This window comes from Halictus rubicundus, unplaced genomic scaffold (assembly GCF_050948215.1).
Source record: "Halictus rubicundus isolate RS-2024b unplaced genomic scaffold, iyHalRubi1_principal scaffold0131, whole genome shotgun sequence".
NCBI classification, from domain to species: Eukaryota; Metazoa; Arthropoda; class Insecta; order Hymenoptera; family Halictidae; genus Halictus; species Halictus rubicundus.
Window position 1 is genome coordinate 390,859 of NW_027488672.1, and position 13,631 is coordinate 404,489.

The 13,631-nt window shown below is 42.4% G+C and overlaps 1 protein-coding gene across 1 annotated transcript; it reads right to left on the reverse strand.

The window, feature by feature from the left end:
- Window positions 1–328: 328 nt before the first annotated feature.
- LOC143363797 (uncharacterized) lies at window positions 329–5,494 on the reverse strand. The gene is made up of 3 exons (XM_076804330.1): window positions 5,407–5,494; window positions 1,370–5,301; window positions 329–1,111 (listed from the first exon to the last, which is right to left on the reverse strand). The coding sequence occupies exons 1-3, from the start codon at window positions 5,492–5,494 to the stop codon at window positions 329–331; spliced, it is 4,803 nt and encodes a 1,600-aa protein (XP_076660445.1).
- Window positions 5,495–13,631: the final 8,137 nt, after the last annotated feature.

A 13,631-nucleotide genomic window follows, 5' to 3' on the forward strand; every position in this document is an offset into this window, starting at 1 on the left:
ATCCGAGGATGCGACAATTTTCGAAGGGTACGGGGGTCGGCTCGCGTGGGCCCCAGATGCCGCCGAGTTATGGCAAGGGTCCGTCTTTGTTCGCACGGTTGCCGTAGGCCTGCGAGGGATTACCGTTGAGGGTCACGCCTCAACATATCGCCCCCCTTGAACGGACTGTTCAATGTTGATTAGAACTCGGACTTACTTATTTGTAACTAAAGTAAGCATCGGCTGGATGCACTTATCGATAAAGTAAAAGAACCGCTAAGCTAATACGATGAATATAATATGAGGTACTAAGTTTAAACTATGCTAGGATATAGGGGTGCTTGTATAATTACATGTCGACTGGTAACGGAGAAAGACGCTTTACTGATCGCTTGTATTCGCCGCGAGAGGTTTTTACAGTGACCACGCGAATGATACCGTCTTCGCCAGGATGAATTGCGGTAACTCGACCCAATGGCCATTTCATCGGTGGGGTGTTGTCCTCCTGCAGTATGACCATGGATCCGATCGGCAGATGGAATGTCCCGCCAGAATGCCATTTCCTACGAACGGTCAGCTCCTGTAAATATTCAGTCTTCCAACGCTTCCAGAAGTGTGCTTTAATCTTTTGGATATATTGCCACGACGAGAGTCGTCCGTCGGGCACCTGCGCGTAATCATGGTCAGGCATATTTATCAGGGACTCGCCAATTAAAAAATGACCTGGCGTTATCGCCGTCAGGTCGTTCGGATCGCTCGAGATAGGTGTTAGCGGACGCGAATTTAAGACCGCTTCAATCTGCGCTGTTAAGGTCAGGAGGCCTTCGAATGACAATAGTGCCTCCCCCATTACGCGCCCGAGGTGATGCTTTAGGGATTTTACCGCAGCTTCCCAGATGCCACCAAAATGTGGCGACCTCGGTGGTATGAAATGCCACGTTATTGACTGATTCGCGAGCGATTCAACGATTGCCTGATTATTTGTTTTGTCGCTCAAGAAGCTGTACAGTTCTCGTATTTCCTTATTAGCGCCGACGAAATTAGTCGCATTGTCGGAATAAATGTCGCTAGCCCTTCCTCGTCTCGAAAAGAATCGACGCAATGCCGCTAAAAACGCTTCTGTCGTTAAATCCTATACAATTTCTAAGTGTACGGCTCGAGTGACGAAGCATGTAAAGACGGCTAGGTAGACCTTGATTTTTCCGCGGTTTCGATGAATTTTCTCCTTAATAAGGAATGGTCCGCAAAAATCAATTCCGCATCGTAAAAACGGTCGTGAATATGTGACTCTACTTGCCGGTAAATTTCCCATCGGATAATTTATTGACACCGGCTTAGCCCGACGACAAATAATACAGTTATGTATTATTTTTCGTATTACTCCCTTTACTTGTGGAATCCAATAGTATTGGCGGATTGCATTTAATGTGGCTTGTACACCGGCGTGCAGATTTTTCAGATGTGCTTCGTGAATAATTAACCTAGTTACTAAATGAGATTTAGGTAATAGTATTGGATGTTTTTCTCGGAAGGGCAGAGCCGCGTTTTTCAAACGACCGCCCACTCGCAAGATGCCATCGTCGTCTAGAATCGGAGTTAACGATGACAAATTAGAAATTCGACTTGATGCCTTAATTTCGCGAAGTTCGGATTTGTATGCTTGTTGTTGAACAAGTGTCACGATTCGCAGTTCTGCATTATTTAATTCCCGTGTTGACAAAGGTCCAGATGATGGACTCTTTTTCAAACTGTTTTGGACGAATCGAAGCATGTACGCGACCACGCGTTTAAGCCGCTGAAACGAAGAGAACCTGATTAAAAAATCGGGTTCAGGTATTTGAGTTGTTAGTGTTGTGATTGGACGCAACTCTGGTACGTCGATTGGTTGAAGCGGAGAAATAGGCCATTGCTCTTCTTCAAGAGCTAACCAGGATGGCCCGCGATGCCAGAGATCGCAATGAATGAAATCGACTGAGCGCATGCCGCGAGATATGAAATCTGCCGGATTTTCGGCGGAAGCAATGTGACGCCAGTCACTAATATCCGTTATTTCCTGAATCTCCGTTACGCGATGAGATATGAAGGTTTTTAATGTGTGAGGGGCTGATTTGATCCAGTGCAAAGCTACGGTGGAATCTGACCAGAAGAACACTTTGTTAATATTGACATGTCGTAACGCTTGTTTCGTGGAGGCGAATAAATGTGCGAGGAGTTGCGCGGCACATAATTCTAATCTCGGAAGGGTTACGGTTTTTAATGGAGCTACTCTTGATTTGGAAGCTATTAATTGCGTAATTATTAACCCATGTTTATTGCTGGACCGCAGGTACAGACAAGCGCCGTAGGCGCGCTCACTCGCGTCGCAAAACCCGTGGAGTTGAATCTCGGTGCAATCCGCTTGCATAACATGCCTACGTATTTGAAGATTTTGGAGTTCATGTAATTCTTCCCAAAAGGTAACCCACTCGGTATGAAGATCCGTTGGTAAAGATTCATCCCAATCAAGTTGTAGTTTCCACAAGGTTTGCATGATTAATTTTGCGCGCACAATAACCGGTCCCAAGAGTCCGAGAGGATCGAATAATGTCGCGATTTTAGAAAGGATAGTACGCTTAGTGACCTTATTTGTTAATGCGGACTCCTTGACCATATATGAAATTGCATCTGTACGCGCATTCCAATAAACTCCGAGTGTCTTGATGGTTGTGTCTAAATCTAATTTAAGATGTACAGATTCTGCCTTGTCGGTTAACGCGTGAATTAATCCTTCTTTATTTGTCGCCCACTTACGAAGTTTAAACCCCCCCTTTGCGCAGAGCAATTGAATTTCGTTTATAGTGGCGACCGCCTCTTCGAAAGTATCCGCGCCGGTTAGCATGTCGTCGACATAAAAGTCCTCGCGTAATACTCGTGCGGCTCGTGGAAAATTTTCGCCTTCGTCGGCGGCTAGTTGGAATAACGTGCGAATTGCCAAAAAGGGGGCTGCAGATGTACCGTACGTCACGGTATTTAGCGCGTACGTCTCTATGGGATTGTCTGGAGTTTCGCGCCATAAAATCTTTTGGTATATCCGGTGATCGGAACTGACTTCGATCTGCCGATACATCTTTTCTATGTCAGCCGTTATAACGTATGTGTAGGTTCGAAATTTAATTAAGAGTGCGTAAAGCTCTTCTTGAATGGTAGGGCCTGTCAAAATATTGTCGTTTAGTGATTGACCTGATGTGGTTTTCGCTGAGGCATCAAATACTACGCGTACCTTAGTAGTCAGACTGTCTGTCTTGACTATTGCGTGGTGCGGTAGATAGTACCCTTCAGTCGTATTAGCGGATTCGAGTTTCGTCATATGACCTAATTTTTGATATTCCCTTAAAAAATTGACATATTCTTCCCTTAGTGCGGGTTCCCTTGCGAGTTTTGTTTCTAGCGCGTGAAATCTGCGAAGCGCGGCCTTATATGAATCTCCTAAATTCGGTGGGAAAGATTTGAATGGGAGTTTTACAGTGTATTTCCCGGTCACGGAGTCGCGCGTGATATGTTCCACGTAATGTTTCTCACATGTGCTCTCGTCAATTGATAGAACAGGCCTTTGCGGTATTTCTTCCAATTCCCAAAACCTTGATATGTTATCATTCAAAGAAATACGGGTTACATGGCAATGAGTTGCCTGATTAGAATTTTCGCCCGGTACCGTCCCTGCTAAAACCCAACCAAATTTAGTTTTGCTTAGGATTAGCGAACTATTCGCAAGATTTATTTTCCCAACGCACTGAACTTCGTAGAACAAATCTACGCCGAGCAAAACATCTATCTCGGAGGGAACGTTGAAATTAGGATCTGCCAGTGGCAAGTTAGACGGAATCTGAAGTTGCGTCTTTGAAATTTGTTTAGATGGTAACGTAGCGGTGATGCTGGGGAGAATGAAAAATGTGGCGTCTGCGGTGAATTTGTTAATTCGCGATTGAATAGTGGCACGCGAATAGTGCATGGTGTTGGATACACCCTTGTTGACCCCTATAATTGGAATGTTAGTTCCCTTTAACGAAAGGCCTAACCTTTTTGCGAAGCGTTCAGTCATGAGATTTGACTGCGATGCTGAATCTAGGATGACTCTACATGAAATAAGACGACCTGCCTTGTCCGGAATATACACAACCGCGGTGGAAATAAACGTTTCGATGCCTAAGATCGATTTTAATGATACGACCGTTGCAAGTCTAGCCGATGGCTCCTTGTGCAGCAATGTATTATGTTTTTCGTTGCATTGTTTACATGTGCCAAAGGTGCACTTTGTAACATCGTGATTCGGTCGGAGACAGTTTATGCACAAGCCTGCCTTCTGCACGATTTCGATGCGTCTTTCGACGGTTGTGCTTAGGAATTTCTGGCAATATTGGATGTAGTGATTGCCCTTGCACAATGCGCAGCGCCCCTTTTGCACGGAAAGTGTTAAGGCGTGCACGTTCGAATTAGATAGTTTCCGGATTCGAATGTTCGGGTTCGTAAAAGATTGACTGGTTGCCTTAATTGGCTCGTTCCTTGCCGGTTCTAATATTTTGCAACGACTATGTAAAAATTGCAAAAGATCGTCCATGCTCGGGATTTCGGTATCCTGAGTATGTTCTCTCCATTTTAATCGCGTTTGATCGTCTAGTTTGCTTGTGATTGCGTAAATCGGGAACGATTCAAGAAACGGTTTTTTGAGAGCCTTCAATGCGTTGTAATGCTTGGTTACTAAATGCGTTAAGTCCGTCAACGACTTATTCACGTTTCGCGTACATGCTTGTAGTTCGAAAAATGCCTGAATCCTATTGTTAATAATAATCCTTGGATCGTTATACGTTTTTTCGAGAATATCCCAAGCTACCGAGTAATTCGCCTCGGTAGTTTCTAATGATTCGATGAGTCCGGCGGCTTGCCCCTTTACGCATGATTTTAGATAAACTAATTTCTGCACGCCGCGCAACTTGACATCGTCGTGAACTGCTGCCCTGAATGCGTCCGAAAAACTTGGCCATCCGTCACAAGAACCACTAAATTCCGGCAATTGCATGGTCGGTAATTTAACCTGCGTGTGAGTTTCCGAATGAACCGTTAACGGAGAGTCTGCGTTCGAATTTCCGGCGCCCAAACCCGAGAATTGTTGAGAATGAGACAATTGTGCATTTATCGCAAGACGGTCTGCCTGAGCTTGTGCCCTATCATGTTCGCCCTCGAGTTGCCTTGCCATAGCTAATGTTTCGAAATATTGCGCTTCGAATTCGGCTCTTTCGTTGAGCCGTGATTCAAACTGATTATCCTCCGCACTTAATTCTAACGCTTCTTGGATTAATTGAAAATTTTGAAATTCGCGTTCGATTTGCGCTATGCGTATTTTTATATTCGCGATAGGGATTTGTTCCGAAGATGTAAGCGGCGAAATAAAACCTTTGAACAATGTTAATTTGGTTTTTATAGTAGCGCGTTTTCGAATCAGATCGCGTTCGCTGGGTTGCGCCTTGTCTTGAGAAGCCATCGTAACAGACTTTATTGTACGACTACGTGAACTACGACGAAATTACGAAATTGGCGAGTATGATTTATGCTTTGACTCACAATTACGATGATGACGTCGTCTCGATGTTGGAGTTCCCTGCGGTGGACTTGTTCCGTACAGCGGTAGACTCCTTGATGACGACGCTTCGACGCTTGACGTCCTTACGGTTGCAATCCGTGGACGCCCTCGATGATTCTCCACGTTGTTGGCTGCGATGTGGAAATCTCTGCGATGGATTGGTTCCAGGCAGATCGTAGATTTCCCGAGTCGATGATCCTTAGATAGGCCTTGCCGCTTCGATCCGACGGTAGATTGTCACTATAGTTGATTGTTGTTGCTCTCCGATGATTGGCACAGTGAATCAGAGGATGATGCTTGTCCCAATGTCACTGGTATCCGGCTCGAAGGACCAATTTTTTATGTTGAGATCGTCACGGGTTGGTCGATGCTCAACTGGTCAATTTCGAATTTAAACGAAAGTTGACCTCGTCGAAATAATTAGATGCCGTTGTTCGGTAAAATGTAATTTATTAATAGAGAGCAACACAGAAATTAACAATTAACTAGACAGTGATTAAAAAAGCTCTTGAGAATATCGTGGTCGAAATATGGTTGTTCGCGTTTTCACGGTTGAGATGGTTCTGCCTGGTCAGTTTGTGCGCTGCCTCGAAGTCCACTCATTCCACCCCCGTTGACGGGGAAAACTTGCGGGGGATGCAAAAGTCTAGTGCCATTGGCTGATGGGACTTGGAGAGATATTTTTTGGGACCGCCTCTTGTCGTGGAGGTGAGACCCCCCTCTCCAAGCCCCGGTGGGAAATTCGAATTAGTAGTTAACGGGACTTCGAGACTACGCGAGAGCAGGCCCAATTGGCCCGCATCTGTTTCGGCTTGCATGTATTGTCGCGTTGGCCTTGCTGACCATACCGTCGTTCGAACGCGGGACTGGGGCCTCGGACACGTCGTAAACGTTATTAGAGGGCCCCAAGCTGTAAAAGGCCATATTCCTCTAAAACATCCGAGGATGCGACAATTTTCGAAGGGTACGCGGATCGGCTCGCGTGGGCCCCAGATGCCGCCGAGTTATGGCAAGGGTCCGTCTTTGTTCGCACGGTTGCCGTAGGCCTGCGAGGGATTACCGTTGAGGGTCACGCCTCAACACTATCCTCTATCGTATGCTCTATCCTATCCTATCAACTATCCTATCCTATCCTCTATCCTAGGCAATCCCATATCCTATCCTCTATCGTATCCTTTTTTCTATAATATCGTATGTTCTATCGTATCCTATCCTCTATCCTATCCTTTCCTCTATCCTATCCTTTCCTCTATCCTATCCTCTATCCTATCCTTTCCTCTATCCTATCCTCTATCCTATCCTTTCCTCTATCCTATCCTGTATCCAATAATATCCACTATCCTATCTTATCACCTATCCTATCCTATCCTCTATTATATCCTATCCTCTATCCTATCCTATTCTCTATCCTATCCTATCCTCTATCGTATGCTCTATCCTATCCTATCAACGATCCTATCCTATCCTCTATCCTATCCAATCCCCTATCGTATCCTCTATCCTATTCTAACCTCTACCCTATAATACCATGTATCCTAACCTATTCTCTATCCTAACCTATCCTCTATCGTATGCTCTATCCTATCCTATCCTCTTACTTATCCTATCCACTATCCTATCCTATCCTCTATCCTATCCGATCCTCTATCCTATCCTATCCTCTATCCTATCCTATCCTCTATCCTAGGCAATCCCTTATCCTATCCTCTATCCTATCCTATCCTCTATCGTATCCTTTTTTCTATAATATCGTATGTTCTATCGTATCCTATCCTCTATCCTATCCTTTCCTCTATCCTATCCTCTATCCTATCCTATCCTCTTACTTATCCTATCCACTATCCTATCCTATCCTCTATCCTATCCGATCCTCTATCCTATCCTATCCTCTATCCTAGGCAATCCCTTATCCTATCCTCTATCCTATCCTATCCTCTATCGTATCCTTTTTTCTATAATATCGTATGTTCTATCCTATCCTATCCTCTATCCTATCCTATCCTCTATCCAATCCTATCCTCTATCCTATCCTATTCTCTGTCCTATCCTATCCTCTATCGTATGCTCTATTCTATCCTATCCTATCCTCTATCCTATCCTATCAACTATCCTATCCTATCCTCTATCCTATCCTACCCTATCCTCTATCCTATACTATACTCTATCCAATCTTATCATCTATTATATCCTATCCTCTATCGTATCCTATCCTCTATCCTATCCTATTCTCTATCATATCCTATCCTCTATCCTCTCCCATCCTCAATCCTATCCTTTCCTCTATCCTATGCTATCCTCTTACATATCCTATCCTCTATCCTATCCTATCTTCTATCCTATCCTATCCTCTATCCAATCCTATCCTCTATCCTATCCTATCCTCTATCCTATCCCATCATCAATCCTATCCTTTCGTCTATCCTATCCTCTATCCTATCCTATCCTCTTACTTATCCTATCCTCTATCCTATCCTATCCTCTATCCTATCCTATCCTCTATCCTATCTTATCCTCTATCCTATCCTATCCTCTATCCAATCTTATTCTCTGTCCTATCCTATCCTCTATCCTATCCTATCATCTATGCTATCCTATCCTCTATCCTATCCTATGCTCTTACTAATTCTATCCTCTATTCTATCTTAACATCTATCCTATCCTATCCTCTATCCTATCCTATCCTCTATCCTATCCTATCCTCTATCCTATCCTATCCTCTATCCTATCATATCCTCTATCCTATCCTATCCTCTATCGTATCCTATCCTCTCTCCTATCCGATCCCCTATCCTATCCTATCCTCTATCCTATCCTATCCTCTTTCCTATACTATCCTCTATCCAATCTTATCCTCTGTCCTATCCTATCCTCTATCCTATACTATCGTCTATGCTATCCTATCCTCTATCCTATCCTATGCTCTTACTAACCCTATCCTCTAATATATCCTATCCTCTATCCTATCCTATCCTCTATCGTATCCTATCCTCTATCCTATCCTATCCTCTATCCTAGGCAATCCCTTATCCTATCCTCTATCCTATCCTATCCTCTATCGTATCCTATCGTCTATCCTATCCTTTCCTCTATCCTATCCTCTATGCTATCCTATCCTCTTACTTATCCTATCTTCTATCCTATCCTATCCTCTATCCTATCCTATCCTCTATCCTATCCTATCCTCTATCCTATCCGATCCTCTATCCTATCCTATCCTCTATCCTATTCAATCGCATATCCTATCCTCTATCGTATCCTTTTTTCTATAATATCGTATGTTCTATCGTATCCTATCCTCTATCCTATCCTTTCCTCTATCCTATCCTCTATCCTATCCTTTCCTCTATCCTATCCTCTATCCAATCCTATCCACTATCCTATCCTGTCCTCTATCCTATCTTATCACCTATCCTATCCTATCCTCTATTATATCCTATCCTCTATCCTATCCTATTCTCTATCCTATCCTATCCTCTATCGTATGCTCTATCCTATCCTATCAACGATCCTATCCTATCCTCTATCCCATCCAATCCCCTATCCTATCATCTATCCTATTCTAACCTCTACCCTATAATACCATGTATCCTAACCTATTCTCTATCCTAACCTATCCTCTATCGTATGCTCTATCCTATCCTATCCTCTTACTTATCCTATCCACTATCCTATCCTATCCTCTATCCTATCCGATCCTCTATCCTATCCTATCCTCTATCCTATCCTATCCTCTATCCTAGGCAATCCCTTATCCTATCCTCTATCCTATCCTATCCTCTATCGTATCCTTTTTTCTATAATATCGTATGTTCTATCGTATCCTATCCTCTATCCTATCCTTTCCTCTATCCTATCCTCTATCCTATCCTATCCTCTTACTTATCCTATCCACTATCCTATCCTATCCTCTATCCTATCCGATCCTCTATCCTATCCTATCCTCTATCCTAGGCAATCCCTTATCCTATCCTCTATCCTATCCTATCCTCTATCGTATCCTTTTTTCTATAATATCGTATGTTCTATCCTATCCTATCCTCTATCCTATCCTATCCTCTATCCAATCCTATCCTCTATCCTATCCTATTCTCTATCCTATCCTATCCTCTATCGTATGCTCTATTCTATCCTATCAACTATCCTATCCTATCCTCTATCCTATCCTATCAACTATCCTATCCTATCCTCTATCCTATCCTACCCTATCCTCTATCCTATACTATACTCTATCCAATCTTATCCTCTATTATATCCTATCCTCTATCGTATCCTATCCTCTATCCTATCCTATTCTCTATCATATCCTATCCTCTATCCTCTCCCATCCTCAATCCTATCCTTTCCTCTATCCTATGCTATCCTCTTACATATCCTATCCTCTATCCTATCCTATCTTCTATCCTATCCTATCCTCTATCCAATCCTATCCTCTATCCTATCCTATCCTCTATCGTATCCCATCATCAATCCTATCCTTTCGTCTATCCTATCCTCTATCCTATCCTATCCTCTTACTTATCCTATCCTCTATCCTATCCTATCCTCTATCCTATCCTATCCTCTATCCTATCTTATCCTCTATCCTATCCTATCCTCTATCCAATCTTATTCTCTGTCCTATCCTATCCTCTATCCTATCCTATCATCTATGCTATCCTACCCTCTATCCTATCCTATGCTCTTACTAATTCTATCCTCTATTCTATCTTAACATCTATCCTATCCTATCCTCTATCCTATCCTATCCTCTATCCTATCCTATCCTCTATCCTATCCTATCCTTTATCCTATCATATCCTCTATCCTATCCTATCCTCTATCGTATCCTATCCTCTCTCCTATCCGATCCCCTATCCTATCCTATCCTCTATCCTATCCTATCCTCTTTCCTATCCTATCCTCTATCCAATCTTATCCTCTGTCCTATCCTATCCTCTATCCTATACTATCGTCTATGCTATCCTATCCTCTATCCTATCCTATGCTCTTACTAACCCTATCCTCTAATATATCCTATCCTCTATCCTATCCTATCCTCTATCGTATCCTATCCTCTATCCTATCCTATCCTCTATCCTAGGCAATCCCTTATCCTATCCTCTATCCTATCCTATCCTCTATCGTATCCTATCGTCTATCCTATCCTTTCCTCTATCCTATCCTCTATGCTATCCTATCCTCTTACTTATCCTATCTTCTATCCTATCGTATCCTCTATCCTATCCTATCCTCTATCCTATCCTATCCTCTATCCTATCCGATCCTCTATCCTATCCTATCCTCTATCCTATTCAATCGCATATCCTATCCTCTATCGTATCCTTTTTTCTATAATATCGTATGTTCTATCGTATCCTATCCTCTATCCTATCCTATCATCTATGCTATCCTATCCTCTATCCTATCCTATGCTCTTACTAATTCTATCCTCTATTCTATCTTAACATCTATCCTATCCTATCCTCTATCCTATCCTATCCTCTATCCTATCCTATCCTCTATCCTATCCTATCCTCTATCCTATCATATCCGCTCTCCTATCCGATCCCCTATCCTATCCTATCCTCTATCCTATCCTATCCTCTTTCCTATCCTATCCTCTATCCAATCTTATCCTCTGTCCTATCCTATCCTCTATCCTATACTATCGTCTATGCTATCCTATCCTCTATCCTATCCTATGCTCTTACTAACCCTATCCTCTAATATATCCTATCCTCTATCCTATCCTATCCTCTATCGTATCCTATCCTCTATCCTATCCTATCCTCTATCCTAGGCAATCCCTTATCCTATCCTCTATCCTATCCGATCCTCTATCGTATCCTATCGTCTATCCTATCCTTTCCTCTATCCTATCCTCTATGCTATCCTATCCTCTTACTTATCCTATCTTCTATCCTATCCTATCCTCTATCCTATCCTATCCTCTATCCTATCCTATCCTCTATCCTATCCGATCCTCTATCCTATCCTATCCTCTATCCTATTCAATCGCATATCCTATCCTCTATCGTATCCTTTTTTCTATAATATCGTATGTTCTATCGTATCCTATCCTCTATCCTATCCTTTCCTCTATCCTATCCTCTATCCTATCCTTTCCTCTATCCTATCCTCTATCCAATCCTATCCACTATCCCATCCTGTCCTCTATCCTATCTTATCACCTATCCTATCCTATCCTCTATTATATCCTATCCTCTATCCTATCCTATTCTCTATCCTATCCTATCCTCTATCGTATGCTCTATCCTATCCTATCAACGATCCTATCCTATCCTCTATCCCATCCAATCCCCTATCCTATCATCTATCCTATTCTAACCTCTACCCTATAATACCATGTATCCTAACCTATTCTCTATCCTAACCTATCCTCTATCGTATGCTCTATCCTATCCTATCCTCTTACTTATCCTATCCACTATCCTATCCTATCCTCTATCCTATCCGATCCTCTATCTTATCCTATCCTCTATCCTATCCTATCCTCTATCCTAGGCAATCCCTTATCCTATCCTCTATCCTATCCTATCCTCTATCGTATCCTTTTTTCTATAATATCGTATGTTCTATCGTATCCTATCCTCTATCCTATCCTTTCCTCTATCCTATCCTCTATCCTATCCTATCCTCTTACTTATCCTATCCACTATCCTATCCTATCCTCTATCCTATCCGATCCTCTATCCTATCCTATCCTCTATCCTAGGCAATCCCTTATCCTATCCTCTATCCTATCCTATCCTCTATCGTATCCTTTTTTCTATAATATCGTATGTTCTATCCTATCCTATCCTCTATCCTATCCTATCCTCTATCCAATCCTATCCTCTATCCTATCCTATTCTCTATCCTATCCTATCCTCTATCGTATGCTCTATTCTATCCTATCAACTATCCTATCCTATCCTCTATCCTATCCTATCAACTATCCTATCCTATCCTCTATCCTATCCTACCCTATCCTCTATCCTATACTATACTCTATCCAATCTTATCCTCTATTATATCCTATCCTCTATCGTATCCTATCCTCTATCCTATCCTATTCTCTATCATATCCTATCCTCTATCCTCTCCCATCCTCAATCCTATCCTTTCCTCTATCCTATGCTATCCTCTTACATATCCTATCCTCTATCCTATCCTATCTTCTATCCTATCCTATCCTCTATCCAATCCTATCCTCTATCCTATCCTATCCTCTATCCTATCCCATCATCAATCCTATCCTTTCGTCTATCCTATCCTCTATCCTATCCTATCCTCTTACTTATCCTATCCTCTATCCTATCCTATCCTCTATCCTATCCTATCCTCTATCCTATCTTATCCTCTATCCTATCCTATCCTCTATCCAATCTTATTCTCTGTCCTATCCTATCCTCTATCCTATCCTATCATCTATGCTATCCTATCCTCTATCCTATCCTATGCTCTTACTAATTCTATCCTCTATTCTATCTTAACATCTATCCTATCCTATCCTCTATCCTATCCTATCCTCTATCCTATCCTATCCTCTATCCTATCCTATCCTCTATCCTATCATATCCTCTATCCTATCCTATCCTCTATCGTATCCTATCCTCTCTCCTATCCGATCCCCTATCCTATCCTATCCTCTATCCTATCCTATCCTCTTTCCTATCCTATCCTCTATCCAATCTTATCCTCTGTCCTATCCTATCCTCTATCCTATACTATCGTCTATGCTATCCTATCCTCTATCCTATCCTATGCTCTTACTAACCCTATCCTCTAATATATCCTATCCTCTATCCTATCCTATCCTCTATCGTATCCTATCCTCTATCCTATCCTATCCTCTATCCTAGGCAATCCCTTATCCTATCCTCTATCCTATCCTATCCTCTATCGTATCCTATCGTCTATCCTATCCTTTCCTCTATCCTATCCTCTATGCTATCCTATCCTCTTACTTATCCTATCTTCTATCCTATCCTATCCTCTATCCTATCCTATCCTCTCTCCTATCCTATCCTCTATCCTATCCGATCCTCTATCCTAT

What these genes read in the sequence shown, in the direction of transcription:
- LOC143363797 (XM_076804330.1), bottom strand. Translation starts at nt 5,494, where the DNA reads ATGGCTTCTCAAGACAAGGCGCAACCCAGCGAACGCGATCTGATTCGA. An exon ending in CAAATTAACATTGTTCAAAG is followed by an intron (nt 5,302 to 5,406) that starts GTTTTATTTCGC and finishes AATTAATCCAAG; the next exon opens with AAGCGTTAGAATTAAGTGCG. An exon ending in AATACTATTGGATTCCACAA is followed by an intron (nt 1,112 to 1,369) that starts GTAAAGGGAGTA and finishes GAAATTGTATAG; the next exon opens with GATTTAACGACAGAAGCGTT.